Raw genomic sequence first — 22,744 nt, 5'->3', positions numbered from 1 at the left:
TGCGGGGGTGGGGTGGGGGGTGGGGTGTGTATCGTTTCACTAACCACCAACGCTAGCTGTACTTGGCTGCAGTGAACTAAAAGGCAGAGCGTAGTGGCTCACATTTGTGACTGCAGCTCTCTGGGACGCTAAGACAGGAGGATCCTACGTTCGAATCCAGCCTGTGCAATTTGGTGAGACCCTACCTCAAAAAATAAGAGCTGAGAGAGAGGTGCGGGATTTAGCGCAGTGGCACTGCACTTGCCTCAAAACTGCAAAGTCCTGAGTTCAATCCCCGGTACACACACACACACACACACACACACACACACACACACACAGAGCTGGGGATACAGCTGAATGGAAAGGTCCTGTGTTCAATCCCCAATATCGCAAAACAAACAGGACGGCAGGACTGGCGCGGGTCCTTGGACGTCTGCTTTCCTGGGTATGCAGCACCTCATCCCTGCTTGCCCACGGTGACCGCCCAGCCACTGTTGCACGGCGGAATTCCAAAGGTAACAGGCGCCGTAGAAGCGTGACCCTCGGACAGCACCCTCCATGCCTTTGCCTGCTCGGGGCGTTCAACCAGAGAGAACGGAGGGGATGGGGGGGCACGCGAGCGAGCGGGCTGAGGGCCCAGCGTGCAGGGTCGCGGTCTGGCCAGAGAAGGAAGCAAAGCGCAGGGGCTCAAGGCCGCGTGGGTGTGACGCGCAAGCGCACGGGGCCACAGTCCGCGGAACCGGCCCGCAGGAAGGGTGGGGCGGTGGGCTGCGCAGACGAGCTAGGACCCGCTTTACCGAAAGGAGCCTGGAAGGGTGGCTCGCTGGCTGGGGCGCCACAGCGCGCAGGCGCGCACCGGCGCGGGCGTGACGTCATGCCGCGGAGAGCGAGCTTCCGCAGCCGGGGCCGGGTGGGGCCTTCTCCCCCGCAGCGCAAGTCGGGAGCGTCCGTGGTCCTCCTGCGGCCCCGGCGCCATGTTCGGCTCCAGCCGCGGCGGCGTCCGTGGCGGGCAGGACCAGTTCAATTGGGAGGACGTGAAGACCGACAAGCAGAGAGAGAACTACTTGGGAAACTCGCTGATGGCGCCCGTGGGGCGCTGGCAGAAGGGCCGCGACCTCACCTGGTACGCCAAGGGCCGCGCGCCGTGCGCAGGCCCGAGCCGCGAGGAGGAGCTGGCGGCCGTGCGAGAGGCGGAGCGCGAGGCGCTACTGGCCGCGCTGTGAGTGTCGCGGGCGCGGGGCGCGGGGCGCAGGGCGGCGGGAGACCCGCCCTGACGCCCCCTGACGCCCCCTTCCGGCCCTGCAGCGGCTACAAGAACGTGAGGAGGCAGCCCACCGGCCTGAGCAAGGAGGCAAGTCGGCGGGGCCCGGGGCGCGGGCGCGGGGTGCGGGCGGGGCGTCTCTCCGCGAGCCCGAGCCCGCTGTGCGCCTCGTTACAGGACTTCGTGGAGATCTGCAAGCGGGAGGGCGGAGACCCCGAGGAGAAGGGCGTGGACCGGTTGCTGGGGCTGGGCAGCGCCAGGTGCGGCCGGGCACGGCACGGCACGGCACGGCGGGGCGGGGCGGGGGAAGTGGAGGAAGTCCGGGCCTCACCGTCCTGTCTCCGCAGTGGCTCCGCGGGCCGCGTGGTGCTGTCCCGGGAAGACAAGGAGGCCGCCAAGTTGGGGCTGTCCGTGTTCACGGTAATCTCCGCCGGGCCCATGCGCTAGTTCCCGGGGTGGGGTCTGGGAGGGCCAGGAGGACTCCCGAGCCTGCCCCCCGCCCCCCAGCCCTGTTTCCTTTCTCAGCACCACCGCGTGGACAGTGGTGGCCCGGGGGCCGCCGCAGCCGCCGCCAGGAAGAAGCCACGCGCGGAGGACAAGGCTGAGCCCGGGTAAGGTCGTCCTCGGATGGAGGCTCCAGGCCTGCAGTTGGGGCTGGGAGCTTAACCTGTGCTGCTGGTCCTGCCTGCACCTTCCTGTTTCTTGAAAAATGTCCTGGGGGCGCTGTGTCCAAGGCCTGCCCTGGGGGCAGGGCCTTTGAGGCTGGGGACAGTGCTTAGGGGTGGCTCACTGTAGGGGTTCGGGTGGGGAAGCAGCCTAGGGGCAGGCAAGCCACAGCCCTGGGAGCTTCGCTGTGTGTGGTTGGCCGTAGGCTGCCCAGGGGCAGGGGGCACTGTGTGGTGTTGGATGCAGGCCGGACTTAGTCACTCTGCGTCAGGATCAGATGGGTCAGGATCTGACCCGCTTGGTGGCAGGTGGAACAGTAAGGGGCTGCGAGACCCCCAGGTTGGCACAGCCAAATGGAGCTTTCTGCTTTGACAGGCGTTCTATCTCTGCAGTCCCTCCTGGCATCTCCTGCCATTTGGGAGTGTGTAGTACTTGGAAATACACTGGAGTGTTAAGTCATTTACTAAGTGAGCAGCTCCGCTTCACAGTTCCACATTCTCACTGGCTACCATGTTGCACAGCATGGCTGCCTTGACTGCTGTCAGCTGTCTCCCATCCCCAGGGTCAGGGCTGAAGCCCTTTGTCTCTCCCCTTTTCAGTACTGAGAGCCACAAGAAAAGCAAGAAGGAAAAGAAGAAAAAGAAGAAGAAAAAACACAAGAAACAGAAAAAGAGGAAAGACAAAGAGCACCGGAGGGAGGCTGATGCCTCCTCGTCTCCCTCTCCTGATCGGTAGGCCCAGGCCAGCCCTGGGGGCTCCTGGGGCTGGAGGGATGGGCAGGCAGTCCCAAGGGAGGCTCTGGGGGTCCCAGGATTGGTAGGCCTGAGGAAGGCCCCGGGGCTTCTGAAGCATGGCCTGGCAGGGTTTGGGGCTGCCTGCCCGAGGTCCTTCCTCTAAGTGTCTGGCCATCCTTAACCCAGGCCTGGGCGCTGCCGGCATGATTCTGATTCCTCCTCCCCCTGCTGCAAGAGGTCGAAGTGGGGACATGGTGGGGACAGTGGGAGAAGCCCATCACACAGACAGCAGGACAGAGGCTGTGATGCCTGAGACTGCAGCTGAGCTGCTGGACCCCACAGCCCCTGCTGCCCCAAGCTGGGACCTGGCGCACCACTGGGCTCTGGGAGGACCGGGCCCTGTGGATCCCGAGTGACTGCAGCTACCCCACCTTAATCGCCTTCGGGGTTTACCCTCAGGAGCACCTGTCTGGATGAGCAGCTGCCTGCTAGGCCTTGGGGCCAGCTGGAGGCTCAAAGCAGAGGTGAAGTGGCTTTGTGGAGACCCCTCCAGGTCTTGGGTCTTGCCCTGCCACCAAGTGAAGGTTAGTCTGCACAGGAGGCTGTCTTATCTGTGGCTGCAGTGGTTCAGGCTTCCTCTGAGGCTTAGCGATGACCAGGTGGTTACTTTTCATATCAACTCACTTTATACTTAAATAAATTTATTTTAAAAGAACGTATCATACTGAGTGGGAGGTCCGAGTGGAGTTACAAAAGCAGCCTACCAGGAGGGTAATAGTGGTCCAGGGCCTCCATGGCTGTCATATTGTCTTGGCTGGGCCATGGTGATTTTACACATCCTAGATTTCAAGTCCTCCCTGTGTATGGCCAGGCAAGGTCTTGACGGTCCAGTGCCCAGTGGGCCTGGGGATGAGAGCCCTGTCAACCTGGAACACCTTACAGGCAGACAGGCAAGGTCCAGCAGCAGTAGCAGTCTTGGCTGAGGTAGGGGTATACCAGGAGGCTCCGGGCACCTCCACCTGCCTGTGAAGACCAGCCCAGCTCCTTCCTGGGCAGCACAGGTGAAAGCCACAAGTGGGCTTGATTCCTGTGTTATTTTGCTCTTGATTCTAGCAGAAACAAAGTGTCGGGTGTGGCTTAGGGCAGACCTGGAGATCCAGGCCTGCCTTGGCTTCTTCACTGACCTCAGCCTGCCTGAGCAGAGAATGCTGTTCATTCTCAGGCCTGAGATGCAGGTCATCCACCTGGCTGGGACCCTTCAGAGGAGAGCAGACTTTGACCTTGGTGGCCATCACCACCAAGGGATGTGTGTGTGGGGGGGGGTCCTTAACTCTGCTACACAAAGTACCCTGTGGCTGGCAGTGTTCCTGCACAGAGATGTAAGGCAAGCACAGGCCCCACAGCACTCACTGACTCCTCTCTCATGCACATGAGGCCTGACCTAGACAGCAGGGGTGTCCAGGGCTGAGGCCACCTGCAGTTCCTCCCGCCTTGTCCACTTCCCAGGAGGCAACCTGGCGACACAAACACTGGAGAGCCTGTGAAATAGTTAAGAGACTTTATTCTAATAGCTATAATTACAGTGCTTGTCGAAATGAAAACTGAAAACAAGTATACAAAACGGTTGATTACTAATTGTGTATTGAAAGCAGTAAGAGGTTCCACAACACCAAATAAACCAGTTCTGAAGTTTCCCCAAGATAAATTTAACAGCTCCAGTTTCTTCAGTGTTTATCAAAATACAAAAGAAAAAAGTAGAGGTCGTTTTTTCTGATGGCAAATCGGACCCTTACAGGCTGAGGGAGGAAGCTGCTTCACACATGGAGGTGGGGTGCTCCGGGACGGAGGTCTGGAATGGACCGGCCGACCCAGCTTGCAGGCGCTCCTGCTGGTGAGACCCGGGCTCTGGCCAACGTGTCTGGGTGGGCCCTGAGGACAGGGGCTACCACTCCAGCTGCACTGCGCGAGGGGAGGCTGGTCCCCACACCCGTCACAGCCCTCCCAGCCCACCCTGGGGGGACCGTGTGAACATGAGTACAAGCACGCTGGGGAATGCAGGTGACCCACAAAGACAGGCAGGCCACAGGGCCTCTACTTTGACCATGCAGTGGATGGCGTTTGTTCGTCACGTCTTGTGTGCCCAGTGCAACAGCCGATCTGATGATCAGTGTTCAGGCTGAACTGCAAAACCTACACTAGGCATAGTCTCCTGTGTGTTCAAGTGTTCTCCTTATCTTGTAATTTCTAACTTTTTAAAAATGCACTGAGTTTGGGTTAAAAACCGAATGGATCCTGATACCAATCTACAGCCCAGTGGCTCCTGGAGGCCAGGTGCCCATGCACCCAAATCCCTTCTCAGTACTGACAGTGAGTTGATTTTTTTTCTTTTCTTTTTTTTTTTTTTTTTTTTTTTTTTACAATAAAAAAGCTGAGTAATATTGCATAGGAGTACCAGAAACTGCCTCAGTGGAAACAGAAACTATTTACATTAAATAAAAACCTGGCTGCAGGCTGCGTCTGCACATGTACAGCACGGTGCACACTGACCAAGCCATGGAGACAGCTTCTGGCACTCGGGACCACAGAGTCGCACATTTGCCACATGAGAGGAAAGCGGAGGGCGGAGAGGAGGAAGTGAGGGGAAGGGGGTTCTGGCTCACTTCTGGTTCCGGAGCTGATTGGACAGCCAGTCCAGTCCTTCATAGAGCCCATCCCCACTGGTGGCACAGGTGGCCTGAATGTACCAGTTCCTGTGGCGTAGAGAGTGCAGCCCCAGCTTGTCTGTGATTTCAGCTGCGTTCATCGCGTTGGGGAGGTCCTGGGGAAAAGGATGGGTCGGTGCCAAGGCCCACCTCGGGCCTGTCCCTAGGCCCCTCTCCCTCCCCGTCCCTCCCCAGCATGGACCGCCCTGGGAGGAGCTTGCTGGTGCCTACCTGCTTGTTGGCAAACACGAGGAGGACAGCATCCCGGAGCTCATCCTCAGCCAACATCCTCATGAGCTCCTCACGGGCCTCGTTCACACGCTCTCTGTCATTGCTGTCCACCACAAAGATCAAGCCTGCAACACAGCCAGGACTATGGCAAATGCTGAAAGCGGCCCACCCAGCCACACCCACAAGCCATGGACCCAAGCCCAAGGGTCCCAGCTGGATGGACCTCTGGGCCTTGGGCCTAGGAGAGACTGGGTCCCTGAGGACAGAGACGGGAGGAACCTGGCATGAGGGCTGGCCGCTCACCTTGGGTGTTCTGGAAGTAGTGGCGCCACAGAGGCCGGATCTTGTCCTGGCCACCCACATCCCACACGGTAAAGCTGATATTCTTGTATTCGACGGTCTCAACATTGAAACCTGGGGATAGTATTGCAGCTGAGGGCCCTCTGCACCCAGGAGCCACCACCAGCCCGCCCCCGGCCCCGGCTCCGGCCTGGCTTCTCACCTATGGTAGGAATGGTGGTCACAATTTCACCGAGCTTTAGTTTATAAAGAATCGTCGTCTTCCCGGCAGCATCCAGGCCCACCATGAGAATTCGCATTTCTTTTTTGCCAAAGAGGCCCTTGAAGAGGTTCGCAAAGATATTCCCCATCCTTGTGGATTCTTGGACGTGACACTGGCCAGAGACCTGGGGAGGCAAGGTATCCTGGGCCTGTTTCCACACTGCTATCGCAGGTCAAGATCAACCCACCCAGGGATTCCATCTCCTCTCATCCCTCCTGGAATCCCACGGGGAGGATATGTCATTATCCTGTTTCCAGGATGACAGAGAAACAACCTGCCCACCTGGACAGTTAGGCCCCACAACCAATGCATGCAGCTGGTCCTTCCTGTCCAAGTCCATTCACCCTGATGCCAACAAGCTACAGGATATCTGCACAGCCACACTCAGAGAGCAGGCAAGCTACTGTCTCGAAGTCCTGCTTTCGGAGGCACGTGACATCTCTACAGTCAAACATGTCAGTACAGAAGGGCCCATCCACCTATGTGTCTTCCCACTATACCAGCACATGATGGCAAACAGCGACTACAGGGGGGCTAGGACCACCCCACCTCCCCCCGCCACTGCCAGAGAGGCAGTCACACTGTGGTCTCGACCATGGGCCAAGTCGCTCTGCAGCAGCATACCCCAGGACAAGCCCAGGAAGCACTGTGGCATCACCTGGTGGGCAAGTCAGGTGGGCTCCTCTGCCAGTTCAGCTTGTGGCTACCACCCAAGAAGCAGTGGTTAAGACAGTGTCTTGTCCATCTCAGGTGACCTGGACAGCTGGCACCCTACAAGGTGACCACAGTAAATCCTAGCAGCACACTTTGAGGACATGCACACAGGAGGACAGGCTCTTGCAAGGACACATTTTGTGTCTGACGCACAATGTGACAACAGGGTCCACTTGCAGAACAGAAAGCTGGTGGAACCAATGAAGCCTGCAGGAGCAAATTACTGGAGCTCTGCCTGAGACTGGAGGACACAAGCTTTCCAGGCCCTGGCCTCACCACCTTGGGCACTTTGGCCCTCAGTTGTTTCTAGTCCAGAGACCATCACTTTCTCAAATGTTAACTGCTAGAAAATTAGATACCAGCAGCATCTAAAAAGTAAAAGTAAGCAATGGGGCATTGTGCAGTCTTCAAAACCAAAGAGATGCATCTGTGTGTAACCACAGGAAGGATGAACAAGCACGGTGCAAGTTAGGGTGACAAATCTTTCTGTCTTGTCCCTTTACAGCACAATCACAGGCTGGGTGGCTTATCAACAGATGTTTACTGCCACAGTCCTACAGGCTGCAAGTTCAAGATCAAGGCCTAGCAGAGTACTCAGGAGGGGAGGAATGTGGTGTTCTCCTGTGGTGGAGGAGCAGGAGAACAATTCCACTGCCAAAGCTCCTTTCGTGGTGGTCCTAACCCATTTGTAAGGAGCCTTGTGACCTAAACAACTGCCCAACACTGCACACTGGGCTCCAATTTCCCACTGACTCATCCAAATCTTGGAGACACACAGAGACCACAACACTGTGAACAGGCACATGGGAAGCCACTGTGCTTCACACAACTGTGCAGTCACCCCTGGATGGTGATCCTCGTGCAGCTCTGCAGGCAGGAAGCTGGAACTCTCAGGACATAGGCTGTGAATGAGGTCCCGCTGCACCAAAGATGTGGGTGGGCACACAGAAATTCCCAGGACACCTGGCAGATGCACACAGCAGCAACCTGAGGCCTCTGTGCAAGGGATCAACGATTCAGCATCCAGAAGTCCCCACACCAGACCTGTATTCTCTCCATGCAAGATGGGGGACAGACTATTTAAAAAGGGAAAACGAGGCTGGGGATGTGGCTCAGGTGATAGAATACTTGTCTATACATAAGGTCCTGGGTTCAACCCCCCCACCTACCCAAAGAAAAGGAAAAATAAAAAAATCCACATGCAACACTAACACAAACTGGTTAAAAGATACTACGTACACAAAACAACAGGATACTGGAACAAAGGGAATGAACCAGGAGACTGCAGTTCTACCCAGAGGCAAAGTGAAAAGCTCAAAATGAGGGTGCTCAGGAGAATGAAGAGAGGAGTGGATAAAAAAAGAAAATGAGGAGCAACTTGGAGATCAACATCAGACTAGCAGAAACCCCTAAAGAAGTACTTGGAAAACTGCAGAAGACTGACATGTTCCAGATGGAACACATGGCTAAGGGCTAAGGCCTGCTTGCTGCCAAGGCAGCACCAGTGGATGAAAACGCTCAGGCAATGGTCCTGAAATTCTGAGGCAGTGACTCTCAATCTTCAATCGTACCCGCTGGGTAGGTGGGAAGGACGCCATCACAAGGCCTGCCACAGGAGCCTCACGGATGTTGGACTTGGTGTGAGGAAGGGAGTCCAGGTAACAGACAAGAAACAGCTGCCAGATAACCTATTCAGACTGCAGTGGGGGGCAGACCCCTCAGAGCGAAGAAGGCACCACCTGCTTCTGTCATGGAGCCTGGTGATGCTGGGGAACTGGGTAAGACTAGTAGGTACACATAGAAACCAAGACCGAATCACACACATGCATGCGCAGAGGGAGAGATCCTCTCGTATTTCAATCCAAAATCCAGAAGCAGGAGGCAGAAACGTGCAGCAAAGGCCATCCTCAAGGTCCAAATGAACATAATCCAAAGCAGATATCAGAGGAGAAATTAAGCCACATGCTCAGTGGTGCCCAGCACTGGGCCTGGGAGGCAGGTGCCACCAGGACCGCTCCTGGCACGGACACAAACATGCAGCACCAAGGGGAAAAAGAGTATCATGCTCTGCCAGCCCCCACAAAACATTTCCCAGGTAACCATGTGTAGCAGTGCAGATCTAACTCTGGTTTTTGCCTGCATGTGGTGGCACAAACAAACCACTGCCCACAGCCCATACACATCCACTGCCACCTTCTTGTACCTGGCCCAGTACAGCAAGACTGCCCAGAGCCAAACGCTGTGCCTGGCCGGCCTTGCAGCAGCCCCAGTCAGAGGCTGTGAGGCCCATGGGGTCATAGCCCAACCCTCACTGGACAGTTTTAACAGGTCCTAGTGGTAGAGCACCTAGAAGGGGAAGCAGTCATATAATTTAGCGGGGTAAGCCAGAAATCTCAAGTTTAAGACATATCCCACAAGCACCTAGGACTACACTGCCATCTACACAGGCAGATGATGGTCAGCACTTCCTGCCAAGGCATGTCCCAGTGTCCCCAGACTCCCAGCAGTGTCTGCTGTTTCTATAAACAGGCCTAATTTTGGTTTATGTGCTGCCAAAGTGAGCACCTGTCAAAAGGCCCAAACCCAAGAGTCTCTGCAGTAGGAGAAGGGTCCCGGGGCCACCAGTCACTGCCAAGGTCTCAGGGCAGGGGTCTCCCCTGCTTAATACCCAGCCCAGCCAGGTGCCGCCACCATTCATCCACCAGAATCCCTCCACCCCCACCCCACATGCCAAACTAGCTTTTTAGGTTCCTCTAAATTACCCTGTGTTTAGTAAGCAGTGACAAGACTTTCCAGAGTTCCAGGAAGGAAGATGTTTATCAGGGCAAGAGTAGTTCAGGCTGTTTCTCTTTCTTGCCAGACTATACAGGCTCCACCTTCAACAAGAAAGGTCCCTCAGAATGTGCTCTTGGTGAGGCCCAGAGGACAATGTTCTGAATGGTCTCTATTCTGGGGACACAACACCTGTTCCACATCAACTGAGTAAATGCAACCCGACTCGTTTAGCTGCTGAAGAGACCACCTAGCAGCCAGTCAGCCAGCACCTTCCCGTCTCCCTGCAAATCTCAGGGATGCCTCAGAACAAGCCAGGCAGCCTTTCACCCAAACTACACCACAAACCATGCAGAGCAATGGCTCATATAGGAAGTTTACCACTTTCCTCAAACTGTCAGCACCAGTTTGACAGAATCTCACTGGGAAGATAGGGACCTCCACTGGAGCACACAACAAATGGGTGCTGTGGATCCAGGTTCTGTCCTCAGCTGCTGACCCAACAGGGCACTCTGCTGGTGAACAGGACTCATACTAGCTGATGTACCTGAATGGAAGACTGGTGATGTGAGTTTTGCTTTCATTAAAGTCAAATTCATAGGGCCAGGGATTTAGCTCAGTGCTGCCGCTGCCTGCCTCGCAAACACAAGGTCCCCGGAGTTCAATCCCCAGTACCAAAAAAAAAAAAGACAGATAAAGTCAAATTCATTGCAGTATCAATTACATATAGTAAAAGGCATCAGTCAACAGTTAATAATCTCAACTTTCCTACCTAATTTGAGGAAAATCAACAAAGATTTTTCTGGAGGAACTTTATGTACATTTTAAAATATTTTCTTTTCTTCTTTCTTTTTGGTACTGGGGATCACACTCGGGACCTTGCGCTTTCAAGGCAGGCAGCGGAACTACTGCACTAAATCCTGGGCCCTAAAACATTTCCTTTAGGTGTCTGCAAAGAGCTATCGTGTTCCAACAGTGATACATGTGTGCACGTTATCAGTTATGTGAAAGCCTGATTTATCTACAACACAGGAGGACTCTAATTCAAAGAAGGCTCTTCCACTTTCATGTGCAACACAGCCATGTGTTTTCCTCTGCACATACTGTTTTTTGCACCAAGACAGGTCCGAGCACATCTGTTCCTAAAGCCTTGGGCCATTGCATGCCCTCAGCCAAACATTCCAGTGTCTGTCTGTCTCTCTGTCTGTCTCAGACAGGATCTCACTGGAATTCAGGCTGGCCTTGAGTCTGGGGTGATCCTCCTGCTTCCATTTCCCAAAGTCCTGGGATTACAGGTGTGTACTACCAGCCCGGTCTGACATTTCTTCTGATCAAGTGCTGCACTGCATTTTGTCACTATTTCATAAAATTTATCTAAGAAGAATAAGGAAGTGCTGATTCTAGGGAAAAGAAGACATATCCTGCAGGATCCTCATTCAATTAGCACACTCAGGGAAGGACAAACAACCATCTAGTCCGGTCAAATGAAGTTTCAATCATGGAGAAAAGAAGCCTGACAAAAAAATATGCAGAAGCACTCTAGAACTACACTTTCAGGGTGTTTGCAGGAACTTATCCAGCGCCTTTGAAGGACAGTCTATGCAGGGATCCCTGGCCACCAGAGGTGCAGGCCTGGACTCATACTAAACACAGTCTGTAACACCTGCTGCTCTGTATATTGCCTCCCCACAGCTGCTGGTCTTCCGAGTTAAGGGAGAGCATTACCCACTAGGTCTGATGCTCAGGTGGGGTGATCAGTGAAATTCCAGTCTTCACAAGCTTAAAACTATTCAGAGAACCTTGATTTGTCACTGGGCACGACACCTTCCAGAATAAAGTCCACATTTCCTGGACTTCCCCGCACCGCTGCACACCCATGGGCACCTGCACAAGGACACAGAAGGGGCCCAGGCCCCATGCCTATGAAGCAACGTAGCTTACACCCTAGGCATATTTCTACTTTGGCAGAAGGGTTCAGAAAGCCTCTGACTAGAAATCCAATTAAGTCTGGAAGACCCACCACTGCAAAAACAAGACAGTAACACAAATCTGCACCAAGAAACAAACTGAAAATGGAGAAAACCATAGCAATGTATGACAACATAAAAATGCAAATAAGAAATCACCCTGGAGTCCTGGGACAGGACTCCCTTCACCCAGGAGACAACCCTATGGAGTCAGACTGGTGCTCACAGGGGAGAGCCTATCCTGCTGCCCTCAATCAGAACCGGACTCCTGGTGAGATCCTGGGTCCTGACTGGGTGTGCTCTGGAGCCTGGCCCTTCACCTGTCCTCCTTGGGCACACAGGTGAAATGTGCATTTGTGCACTGGGGCAACACTCGCTACAGACATGTATAACATGTCACCACAGAGTAGAACTGAGAGAGGACAACACAAGCCTGGGCTGGTGACTATGCTCTGACCCACACTGAGATGCACAGAACCTGCATGGCTAGCAATGTTTGTGTCCCCAAACCTCACCAAGGGGCCCCTGGTTGCAACAAGGAGCAGAGGCTGGCCTCGTAGTGTTATCAAGCTTCCTCAGTGGAGCTCCTCACCAAGAGCAGTCAGGAACAGAGCCCAGCTACATAGCACACAATCACAGTGAATGTTACTACCCCTCAGCCAGTGGGAACAGGCCTGGGAAGAGTCAGTGACCCAGTCTTAATTTCTGTTGAGAGGTAATTTAGCTTTGTCAGTTCACCTCTTTAACTATGGGTTCTCCACAGAACATGATGGGCTCTCTCCTTGCAAAAGGGCTGGAGGAGGGGCCCTATGCTCCAGTGGCTCCTTTCCACAACCAGAGAAGAAAAACGGAACTGGAACAGTTAACGGCTAATGGTGCCTTCATAAAATAAGCTCCCAGAGAGCACAGGGGCTCTTCCTCAAACAACTCAAGAGTAGGCAGGGCTTCATAAGTGATTAAGCCAATCTCTAAAACTGGATCTTTACTTTTAGGGAATTTTTCATTTCAGGAAGTGGGGGGAAACAGCCCTCCTCTTTTGAAGACTTGCTCTTCCGGAAATAAGAGGAGAGTAAAATGGGGATAGAGAGCTGTCACTAGGCTTCTTGGGCTCAGGAGCAGCCTAGCTCTGCTCCACCCTGGTCAGCCAGACACACATAAGGGACAGGGACAGTCACCGCAAACCTTGGAGGCAACTCTCCTCAATGAGGCCTGTGGTCTAGAATACCTCCCTAAAGCACACACCTGCTGATGCTGCCTCCTCACCCCCACCCCAGGCCTCCCCTCTGGTGATCCTGCATTCCTAACACAGCTGCCTCTGCCCTCCAGGTGAGCCCACTTACTCCAGACGATCCCAGGTTTCCACCTGCAGCTTTTCCACCCCAACCCCCTTCCCTCCCTCGCCCATGTGCAGTGCTGAACAGCTTTCTCCCAGTTCATTAGACTTGAGCCCTGGAGACACCAACTTCCCTAGTCCCCACAGTGCCCCCACACACCTGAAGTGAATCCAGTGAGAGATATTGCCCACAATGTCAGGGTCCTTAACAGCCACAGTGGCTACAACTCGTGCCTACAAACATTTTAAAACAAAGCCTCTGGGGGCTGGGGATGTAGTTCAGAGGAGCCACGCCTGCCTGGCAAGCACAAGGTCTAGAGTTTGATCCCCAGTACCACAAACAAAAATAAAAAAATAAAACAAAGCCCCCGCCAACCTAAAAGGAAGCCAAGAGACACCTGACATGCACACAAGACTGCAGAGAGCCCCCTGGGGCTGACCCAACAATGATGCCCCAGGGAAAGAAGGGGAAGTGACTTCTACTGAAATGCCCATAGATGCTGGGCATGGCCACACTGGAGAATAAAGGGAGGGGCCCTATCCAGCCCTCTGGGGCAGGGTCTATCTGCCATGCCAATCTCAAGGACTTGTCAGGTCTGTGAAATGACTTTCCCCCCCTGGAAACAAAGAACAAGGTTCTGAAGACAACAAAATACAATCACTTATGACTTACAAGGTACAGTAGCCAAATTCCTGGAAAACTCAGAACATTTGAGAAAACTATTCTAAATAAATAAATAAATAAATAAATGCCTTTGTCTTTGTATGTATGTAAAACAGAGGCTTAAACTACTACAGACAAGATTTCCACCCACAGGAAAACCACACAAATGCGCACATGCCCCTGCTCCTCAGTGCCAGTGCTGCCTCCCAGCCTTGGAGAGCCACAAGTACTTCGATATCCTTTCTAGGGAACACACAGATGCTCTGAGGATCAGGGCCACCCACCAGCAGGTGTTCCATCCTCCAATTGCTCCTGGCAGGTCTCCAAACCCAACAAGGACACCCACCCATCTATCCACCCACTTCATGGCCCTCGTGCCAACCATCCTGGCTCACCAAGAAGCTCCTAGTCGTTCCCACAGACGTGCAGAGCTCTCATTTCTTCACCCTCTGCTCAAATATCCCAAGTCAGGTAACGTCCCCATCTCCTTGGAGGGCCCTAGTGTCTGGCTGCTTCCCCACTTGGATGGATGCTTACTAGCGTGGGCAGTTTTGTACCTCTGATCACTGAGTGGGGACCCCACCTTCTACCTCGAGCCCTCTCACAGGCGACCAACTACTAGAGGGGAAGGCAATGGTAGAAGCACATTCACCAGGTCCTTTGGAATCAAAAAGATCAATCACAAACCTGACAGATGTTTTTCCTATAAAATCAGTCTGTCAAGAGAAACTCATGGTGCTGTTTAGTCTGAAGAATCCCCGATGTGGATACCCAGGCACACGGAGACACTGTGACCGGCTGCATGTCTGCTGTGTCCAATGAAAAAAGGCCACTAGAGCGGGGCAGGGTATGCACAAAACTTGCCCTCAGGTACTTCTAAGTGTTACAGTGTATTTCAGTTAAAAAACTCCCTGATAATTTTCAGGACCTAGTATCACTGTGACAGGTACTTTAAGTAAAATTTCACCACCAAAGCTGACAAAAGATGAATATTTAAAATACAGACTAACAGATTCAATCAGTGAGGAACTGCATTCTCAACTACAGAAGAAAAGGTATTTCTCAGGAAAACACAATTAAAACTCAGGCACATCTAACTCTACCTTCATTCCCACTCTCCAGGACCTAGTCTAGATAAAATCTAGATATTCTCAAAAAAAAAAAAAAGAAAAAAATCTAGATGTTCTCTTTTTGGCCATGTGTACCTAAATCACATCAATACTTAAATAAAACTATTCTTGCTTAAAAAAAAAAATCTCCAGAAGATCCTTGGAGAATTGGGACCATAAGTTTCCTGTTTAGGTAGATAGTACAGCAAAAATATTTTGATATTTGACACAGAAGTGTCAACTATTTTGCATTTTGCATATTGTCATCTACCACCAGAAACCCTCTTTTGGGTTTTTAAATCTTATGCAAAAATAAAACAAAATTTCATACCAAAACAATATAAGAGTTAATACACTGTGTATCATCTTCAAAGCAGTTACTCAGTGTGCAAGACATGTACACAAAAAGATTGTCTTACAAAAAAGAAACATAATCAGAAGCCCTTTGGGGGCTGGGCATGGTAGTGCATACCTGTGATCCCAGCACTTGGGAGGCTGAGCCAGGAGGATGGCTGCAGGTATGAGGCCAGCCTGGACAATATAGTGAGTTCAAAGACACCCTGAACTATATATATCGAGACCCTGTCTCAAAAAAAAAAAAGAAGCCCTTTGGGAATGAATCCTAACTCACTAACATCCCTTCAAAGAAGAAAACTTATTTTAATAGATTCTGATTAGGTTTTTAAAATGTTGCACACACATCTAACTTTCTGAAATGTGCATGGATTGTAACTAAGTCTCCAGCCCCTTCCTGCTGCATATAACCAGTGACCCTTGATCCTCACAGGTATGAGGAAATGCTTCCTAAACTGAATCATTCTCAATTGCCATGACTACAAATATCTGCCTGCTTTTTTATTGACTCTTTCCTTCCTGTCACTCAAGCTTTTGCAGTTATCAGGGCCTAGGAGTGGGACTCTTCCTGGTTTGCTGTCAAGAATGCCAAGCCCTGTTAGCACTATGACTAAAAACCAGGAAATGAGGACATTATTGGAGGTGAGGTCCTGATCAGACAGCTTTACCAATCCTCCCAACCCCTCTGTGGGTGGGGAAACAGGGCTCTGCGTTAGTGCCTAAGAGATCCTCCTAGAAATAAAAGAGTGTGGATGTGTCTGTGTTCAACTATCCATCATTTTTTCCAGCTAAATCAGGCCATCTTACCCACCAGAGAATCTTGGGCTATCTTCCAGAATGGTGACAGGCTGCATAGCTGTAACCCATTAGTTGCAACCACACTTCAAAGGGCTCATAACAACCACAAGAGGACAGAAACCTCAGCGGGTATATGATTGGGAATCCCAAATGCCTAAAAAAATCTCACACTGTGTACGAAAGCACATACACATGCACGCGCACACACACCTGCAACTCCCACCTATTCTTTATTTCCAAGCAAGAAGGGCCAAATCTCTTGCAATGAGGAGTGGATATAGCACAAAAAAGACAAATCCTTATCTAATTTAAGGTCCCCACAGCTACCTTTGACAGGTGTGTACTTTATTTCCCTCCAGTCTTAATTGTTTGGAGACCAAAGGTCAATTGAGGAAAATGTCTACTTTAAAGCCAAAGGAACAGGCCATGAATGGCATAGCAAACCCACACTGGCTGTGGCCTATATGCTAAGTGGAAATGCAAAATGCCACAGCTCTTGAAGGAGTGTTCAGGAAAGCTTGGTGAGCCGTGCTTATAATTCAGAGCAGATTTAAATTCATACATCAGTGCAACGTTTAACTTGAACAATCAGAAAAAAAAAATCGAGCTGACTCTCAAATCAAAGTAAAGTGCTATTCCATAAACCAGCACAACAGGTTTCTTCTCTTGGTTGGATCTCTAAGGCCATCTGATTCAGGATTGTCTCAGCGGCTGCCAGTCCATATTACCTTTTGGTGAAGTGAAAAAGAAATGTCCCTTCCTGTAGTTTCAAGCCTGTCTGGTTCTGAGCAGAGGTGGCCTGGCAGGTGAAAATGTCTGTCTGAACACCCTCTCGAGTTGCTACTGTGCAAGCAACACAGAGAACAAACAGTTCCACTACGATTTAAAATCAGCACTGAGGAGCACAGAACCAGTTTTTGCTTTCTACCTTCTTTCCATAATGAGTAGACTTCATGAGTTAGCTGTTACCCACAGCAACTGTTTCTCCCTTACACCTTTTGGGGGAGACTGGGGATGAGCCCAGGTTCTCAGGAGTGCTAGGTAGTGCTCTCCCCGAGTGACAGCCAAACCCTTCAAGTAGCAACTCTGTTTCTGCCTCCTGGGCAAAGAGTATACATATTGCCCAGCTCACACTCGCTTCCACAAAAACACCTGAAGACAGTAATGCTGGTCCCCTGCCCAAAAGTGTGTGAAGGAGACCACAAGCCTCTAACAAAACGCTGTTAGATCTTCAACCAGCACTTACACCACTCCTCTCCTCCTGACTTTTGGACACTGTGAATAACACTGTATTTCAAGTCCTTACTGCCTGACTACTCTTGTAGTGCTGCTGAAAACTCAAATGCAATGAGGACACTATCCAAGGGTCCTGCGTGTTGGATACTGGTCAGCGAGCAGAGAAGGGCCACAAAGCCCACACACGACGCATGGTGGTATCTCACTAGCCTTCATTACACATTGCAGAACACGCCAGAGCAGCCCGCAGGAGTAACTGCAGGCCCTGGCTCTGAACTACAACTGACCACTCTAACCTCGGCATCTACCCTGTGGCTCTTCACGGTGTGACTTCTGCGCCCAGCCAAGGGAGGGCGGCCCTTTCTTCCTTTCCTGCGATCAAAGTAGGATTCCACCCAGTTCCACAAGGCGCCCAACGCGGTCGGGATGGAACGGGAGACCGCTCCCCTGCTCGGAAACACTCCAGGTATTGTTCAGCGGTCCAGGTAAAATCTGACACGCCGTGATCACCCCGATGGCGCACTGGTTCTGGTCTCGGCCGTGGAGGCTGCAAACAGGCCGATCCGATCCACAGGCGAGTTAAAGAAAGAGCCCTTCTTATCTACCAGGACCACGGCAAGGCACCACCCGGGGATGAACACGGTTCGGCCCTTCCTCCCGAGGCCAAGAGATCCAGTCTCACGCAGCAGGACAGGGCGGCGCTGCTCCCCGGAGGCCGCCGAGCGCAGACCCCGCGTCGCGTCCCCGGGGGAAAGGGGCACTCGGACCCCCGAGGTCGGGAGGCTCTCGGCCGGGGTCCCTGTCTCTCGCTCCTTCTCTTCCTCCCTCCCCGGCTCCCATCCTCGGGGCAAACAGGAACTGGACTCGAGGCCGAGAATCGAGCCTGGCCGCCCGCGTGACCTTGACGGCTCTCGGGCCCGCCTGAACTTCAGTTTCCCGGCCCCGAGGTCCCCAGTCGCCCTCCATCGGGGAGGCCCGCGAGCCGGTGGCCGCTCCACCAGCCAGTGCGGGGCTCCGAAGGGGCACAGAGAGCAGGAAACCCTGCTTCCTGGAGGGCACCTGGCGCCCCGAGGACTTCCGGGCTGTAGCCGGCGTTGGCGGGAGCGCCCGGGCGGGGAACTCAGGAGGCGGCGGGACACCCGGGGGCTGTGGGCGCCCTCAATCCTGCCTGGCCGGCCCGGTCCGCTCGGCCTCACTCCCGCCAGGCCGCGCCCGGCACCGGCCTCGCCTGGCTCAGCTAGGCCTGGCCCCGCCGTTGCCGCTGCCGCTGCCGCCGTTGTGAAAGGCCCCAGGGAGCTCCAGTCCGCCCAGTACCCGGCCCCGGGAGCCGGGTCGACCCTCGCCCTCACCTCAGCGGCGGCTGCTCCGAGCCAGGCGTTGGTTTCGCTCTCACAAGATGGCGGCGCTGACGGCGGCCACGTCAGCGCCTGGGGCGGCGGGTGCATGCCGGGAAGGGGCGGGCGCAGAGGAGGCCCCGCCCACCGCGCACGCGCGCTGACTTCGCGGAGATTTATATATATATATATGAGGAGGTTCCCCACTCCCCACTCTCAGATCGCGGCTCTGTCTCCCACGGGTCATTAGGGCTGGGAGTCCGCCATGCGAGCCTTCCTTCTAAGCCTTTCTGCCCATTTCACAGATGCAGAGACTGAGGCCACACATGTCCTTCATGCTCAGGAGTGGCAGCCCTGGAGCGTCGCTTGTCCTTGTCCAGGTAGTCGCTAGGAGTCCTGGAAGGCCATGTGAAGACCAACGGGATGCGATATCTTATCCAGGGTCTCCAGGGCCCCTGGTCCTCCTGCCTGCATGGGCACTAAGGAAACTAACCTTGCTGACAGCCAAAGCAGGTAGTAGCTCAGGCCAAGTGTCGGAACACCCAATGTCTACACTGGTCGCAGCGCCCTGCAGACTGGCTGCCACTAGATCTAACACAGAAGAGCAAGGGACAAACAAGGTAGGGACTGGGCTGCCCATAGTGCTTACGGCAGCCTCTGAGGAGCTGGCCTTCAGCCAGGGTGTGGGGAGGGAGAGGAGACCCAGCCCTGGATCTGAACCGTGCAACCCTCCCAGCCCAAGTAGAGGGTGCAAAGGCTTGGTCTTCCGAATTCCCCAGAGGGAGGCTGGCTGGCAGCACCCCTGGCCTCCTCACCCAGCCCTTCCTGCTGTGAGGAGCCTCAACCAAGTGCCTTGATGTGCCCTTTCCAGTCCTGGGCCCTGTGTGTTATGAGGCCGAAGCAGGGCTGCCTCCATGGAGCCCCGGCCAGGCCCAGGGCCCGGCCCACACCCCTCCACAACTTGTCCCGCTGGCAGGGCTCTCTCACTGGGCTCTGGGGGTTGTGCCTCTGGGCCCGCCTCAGGCTCACCTCCACCAGGCTGGATCTCCTTATCTCTGGCCTGAGTGCACAGCAAGCAGTCACAAAAAGCCCAGGGGCTGCAGAGGCCTGGGCACCTTCAGCAGTGCTGGTTCTGCAGGTCTGAGACAGCTGGACATTTTCAGGGACCCTAGGGCGCATTGGTGGTACCAGCCACGAGAGAGGGACATCCAGGTACTCCCCCAGGTGACCAAGTGGGGACTTCCTCAGGACTGGAGCACAAGTTCCCTTCCTTTCAAGGAAAATGAAAAACATTGTGAGCAAATATGAGGGGCAGTGATGGGTATCCCAGGTGCCTTGCTGTGGAACATTGTATGCATGTATTAAATGTCACACAGCACTCATAAACAATTGCAACCTTTGTAGATCTTTGATAATTGTGCTAAGTGTGAACTAGGTCCTGTTGCTAAGTTCCAGCAGATGTGTTCTAGATAGGATTAAGCCCTCTGTAAAATGTCATATTGTATGCGTCTTAGTGAAGTTTGAATGTTAAATAAATTATAGAGAGAGAGAGAGAGAGAGAGAGAGAGAGCCAAAAAATGTATACACACTTGAGCAGTTCACGTACTTATAAATGTCTGGAAGCTAATGGCCAACTTTGAGCACGTTTTGTAATTGTAGAGGCCAGCAGCTGGGTGTGGTGACCCATGCCTGTAATCCTATTCAGGAGGCTGAGACAGAAGGATTACAGAGAGTTGGAGCCCAGCCTGGGCTACATGGTGAGTTCAAGTCCAGCCTGAACTACATAGCAAGACTTTGTCCCAAAAAAACCAAAAACAAAAAGTAGAGGCCGAAGGTAACATATTAATCTCATGTCTCAATAAATTCAGTATTAAAATACTTATAGAAGTTTTTCTTTTCCTGATGTACACATTTTTGGCTCTCTATCCAGCTACTTGGGAAGCTGAGGCAGGAGGATCACCAGCTCTGGCCAGCCTGAGCAATTCAGGGAGATCCATCTCCAAAAAAAAGAGGGTGGGGATTTAGTACCAAGGCCCTGGATTCAATCCTTTGAACTGCAAGGAAAGCAACAACAAACAACAACAACAAAAGAAGTTCCACGAAGAGTTTAGTGAAATGAAAACATATACAGAGACAGGAAGGAGTTTAAGTAAAATACATGATAGTTTCATTATGTATATCTAAAATGTAACAATAAATATTTTGCTGTAAAAAAATAATAAAACCAGGTGCCAGGATATGCCTCAATGGTAGACTGTTTGCCTAGCGCATGCAGATCCTTGTTGAATCCTCACCACTGCAAAATAAAGAAACAATGCAATGAAAATAAAGTTGCATACAATTTCTGTGTGAATAAAGTAATAAAATGGATTGCTGTGTGCCCTGCACCTTGCTCCGTGTTGTATGTGTCCTTTACCATCCCAGGTTAAAGGCCCAGGGAACCCCTCGACAGGGTCTTCTGGAGGTGTGTCCCTGCCAAAGGCAGGTACATGGGGAAACTGAGTCCCGGCCCCCCCCCCCCCCGCCGCCCCCTAGGGCCGCCTTTTGCTCTCCGAGGACTAGGTAGGACCAGCTTTGGCCAGGAGGGGGCGCAGGACCAGGCTGTTCAGGACCTCGCTCCAACTCAGACCCACCCAGCCCTGGCACGAAGTGCATCCTCTGTGAGCCCCAAGGCCAGGGCTCAGAGGGCTTCCTGGGATCTGGCCATGGGGAGGGCGGGCCCAGGGAGGACAGGAAGCCCAGGCTCCCCGCACCTGGCCTGTGCTCTCCTCCTCTGCACCTTGGTAACGTCCTGCTGATAAACCAGGCACTGAGCCAGCCTCTCCCGAGCCCTGAGAGTGACAGGAGCAGTCCGTCCACCCCGAGGAGGGGTCGTGGGGACCCTGCTTTATAGCCAGCAGGGTGGGGTCAGAATCCCGGGTGAGGCGGCCTGGGCTTGGGGTGGCATCTGAGGTGCTGTGGGCGGCGCTGTCTGCAGGCAGGTGGTGTCCCCTCCTGGGCGGGGTAGAGGACCCCGGCTGGGGACCGCTGCAGAATAGCTTGCTTGCTTGTGAGGAGAAAACCCCACGCCTTTTGGTGTCACGGAAGTCTGCCGTGTTGGTTGCTGAGTGAGAAACAGAAGCGAAGTCTGGGTCCGTCCAGGCCCATCCAGAAGCCGCCCTCCTGCTGGGCACCCTGGAGGGCACTGCCGCAGTGATGGGGCCCTGTTGGCCCTGGGAGGGGCCTGCACGACGCTCACCCACCCTAGGCAGCCACCCTGGGCCTGGGTCTGGGCTGGGATCTGGGACCAGCCTGCCTTGACTTTCATTGCTCAGGTCCTGGGGGAGCCACGTGGCTTCCAGAGGGTCACGGCTGAGGTTAGGAATAGCAAGGCTGGACAACCATCTTCCATTCCCTACAGGGACAGCTCCCGACCTAGCCCGACCCTGGCCCCGCCCCAAACCCCACCTCCAGATTCCAGGCAGCATCCAGGTCCCTGAGTTTATTTATTTATTTATTTGTTTGTTTATTTATTTATTTATTTTTGGTACCAGTGATGGAACTCGGGTCCTTGTGCTTGTGCAGCAGGCAGCGAAACCACTGAGCTAAATCCCCAGCCCAATGGTCCCTGAGTTTATAAACAAAAACCTGAGTTTATAAACAAACAAAAACCCCAGGCAAGGTCCAGTCCAAGGACTTCCCCACTCCAACCACCTCCTGTCCCTGAGCTCCAGGGACACTTCCAAACCAACCTGCTCTCCACTGCTTGCTGAGGAGTTCCTGGGAACCTCTGTGGTCCAAACGACCCCTCGTGCACATTGTTCCTGGCCCTGGGCATCCAGAACTTGGGCCTCACTGCATGTGGCTGCAGGTACACTGGGTTCTTGTAGGTGGGTACCTGGCCTGCTAGTCCAGGCTGGGGTCCTGTGTGAGTCGAAGCAAGGGGTGGCTCCTCCTTTACTGCTCAATCCCCCAAGACCTTGTTCACCTGGCACCTCGGAGGGGTCCTTGTTTAGGAATGGGCTCTGATGGGTGGCAGTCGGGAATAATCTGAGAGGAGAACACCCTGGGTGTGAGTGGGCCCTGAACCCCCGTCCTTGAGAGAGAAAGGACAGGGAGATTTGAGGCCCACCGGGGGCAAGATGAGGGCAGAGCAAGTGGCCCCAGGAGTGGGAGAAGCAGGTGCAGGCCTCCACTGGGGCCCCTGCGAAGGATGCCCTGCCCTTGCATCGCTTGACCTGCAGACCCAGGACAAGGCCACCGTGCTGTTCTCAGCCGTTCCTGGCTGGGTTGAAGCACACCTCTCTGCAGCTGGGTGGAGAGATGGGGTCCCCATGCTTGCAGAG

General features: G+C 53.5%; 2 protein-coding genes and 1 long non-coding RNA gene across 5 annotated transcripts; 2 read left to right on the top strand and 1 right to left on the bottom strand.

Moving 5' to 3' along the window:
* The first annotated feature begins 759 nt into the window (after positions 1-759).
* On the top strand, positions 760-5,058 carry CUNH1orf35 (chromosome unknown C1orf35 homolog). Of its 2 annotated transcripts, none has more exons than XM_004874717.4 (7): positions 760-1,201; positions 1,288-1,333; positions 1,421-1,503; positions 1,591-1,663; positions 1,769-1,854; positions 2,509-2,640; positions 2,830-5,058. In XM_004874717.4, exons 1-7 carry the CDS (start codon positions 957-959, stop codon positions 2,954-2,956), a joined length of 792 nt encoding a protein of 263 aa, XP_004874774.1. In that variant the 5' UTR covers positions 760-956; the 3' UTR covers positions 2,957-5,058. The 2 variants fall into 2 exon arrangements, with proteins under 2 accessions (XP_004874774.1, XP_012924705.1); XM_013069251.3 differs by having other exon boundaries at positions 825-1,201; positions 1,751-1,854.
* Arf1 (ARF GTPase 1) lies at positions 4,188-18,571 on the bottom strand. 2 transcript variants are annotated; one of them, XM_021252114.2, is made up of 6 exons: positions 18,435-18,493; positions 6,797-6,909; positions 6,079-6,262; positions 5,880-5,990; positions 5,577-5,701; positions 4,188-5,461 (listed from the first exon to the last, which is right to left on the bottom strand). In XM_021252114.2, exons 3-6 carry the CDS (start codon positions 6,224-6,226, stop codon positions 5,300-5,302), a joined length of 546 nt encoding a protein of 181 aa, XP_021107773.2. In that variant the 5' UTR covers positions 6,227-6,262; positions 6,797-6,909; positions 18,435-18,493; the 3' UTR covers positions 4,188-5,299. The 2 variants fall into 2 exon arrangements, with proteins under 2 accessions (XP_021107773.2, XP_004874772.4); XM_004874715.4 differs by lacking the exon at positions 6,797-6,909 and having other exon boundaries at positions 18,435-18,571.
* On the top strand, positions 16,509-20,789 carry LOC110347457 (uncharacterized). The gene is made up of 2 exons (XR_015451227.1): positions 16,509-17,859; positions 18,725-20,789. It is a non-coding gene; the product is annotated as an uncharacterized LOC110347457 (long non-coding RNA).
* Positions 20,790-22,744: the final 1,955 nt, after the last annotated feature.

Source organism: Heterocephalus glaber, unplaced genomic scaffold (genome assembly GCF_053883595.1).
Source record: "Heterocephalus glaber isolate CG9 unplaced genomic scaffold, H.glaber_assembly_v1.0 deba00001272, whole genome shotgun sequence".
Lineage (NCBI taxonomy): Eukaryota > Metazoa > Chordata > Mammalia > Rodentia > Bathyergidae > Heterocephalus > Heterocephalus glaber.
The sequence above is the reverse complement of the archived record's forward strand: the minus strand, read 5'-3'. Positions and strand labels throughout refer to the sequence as shown.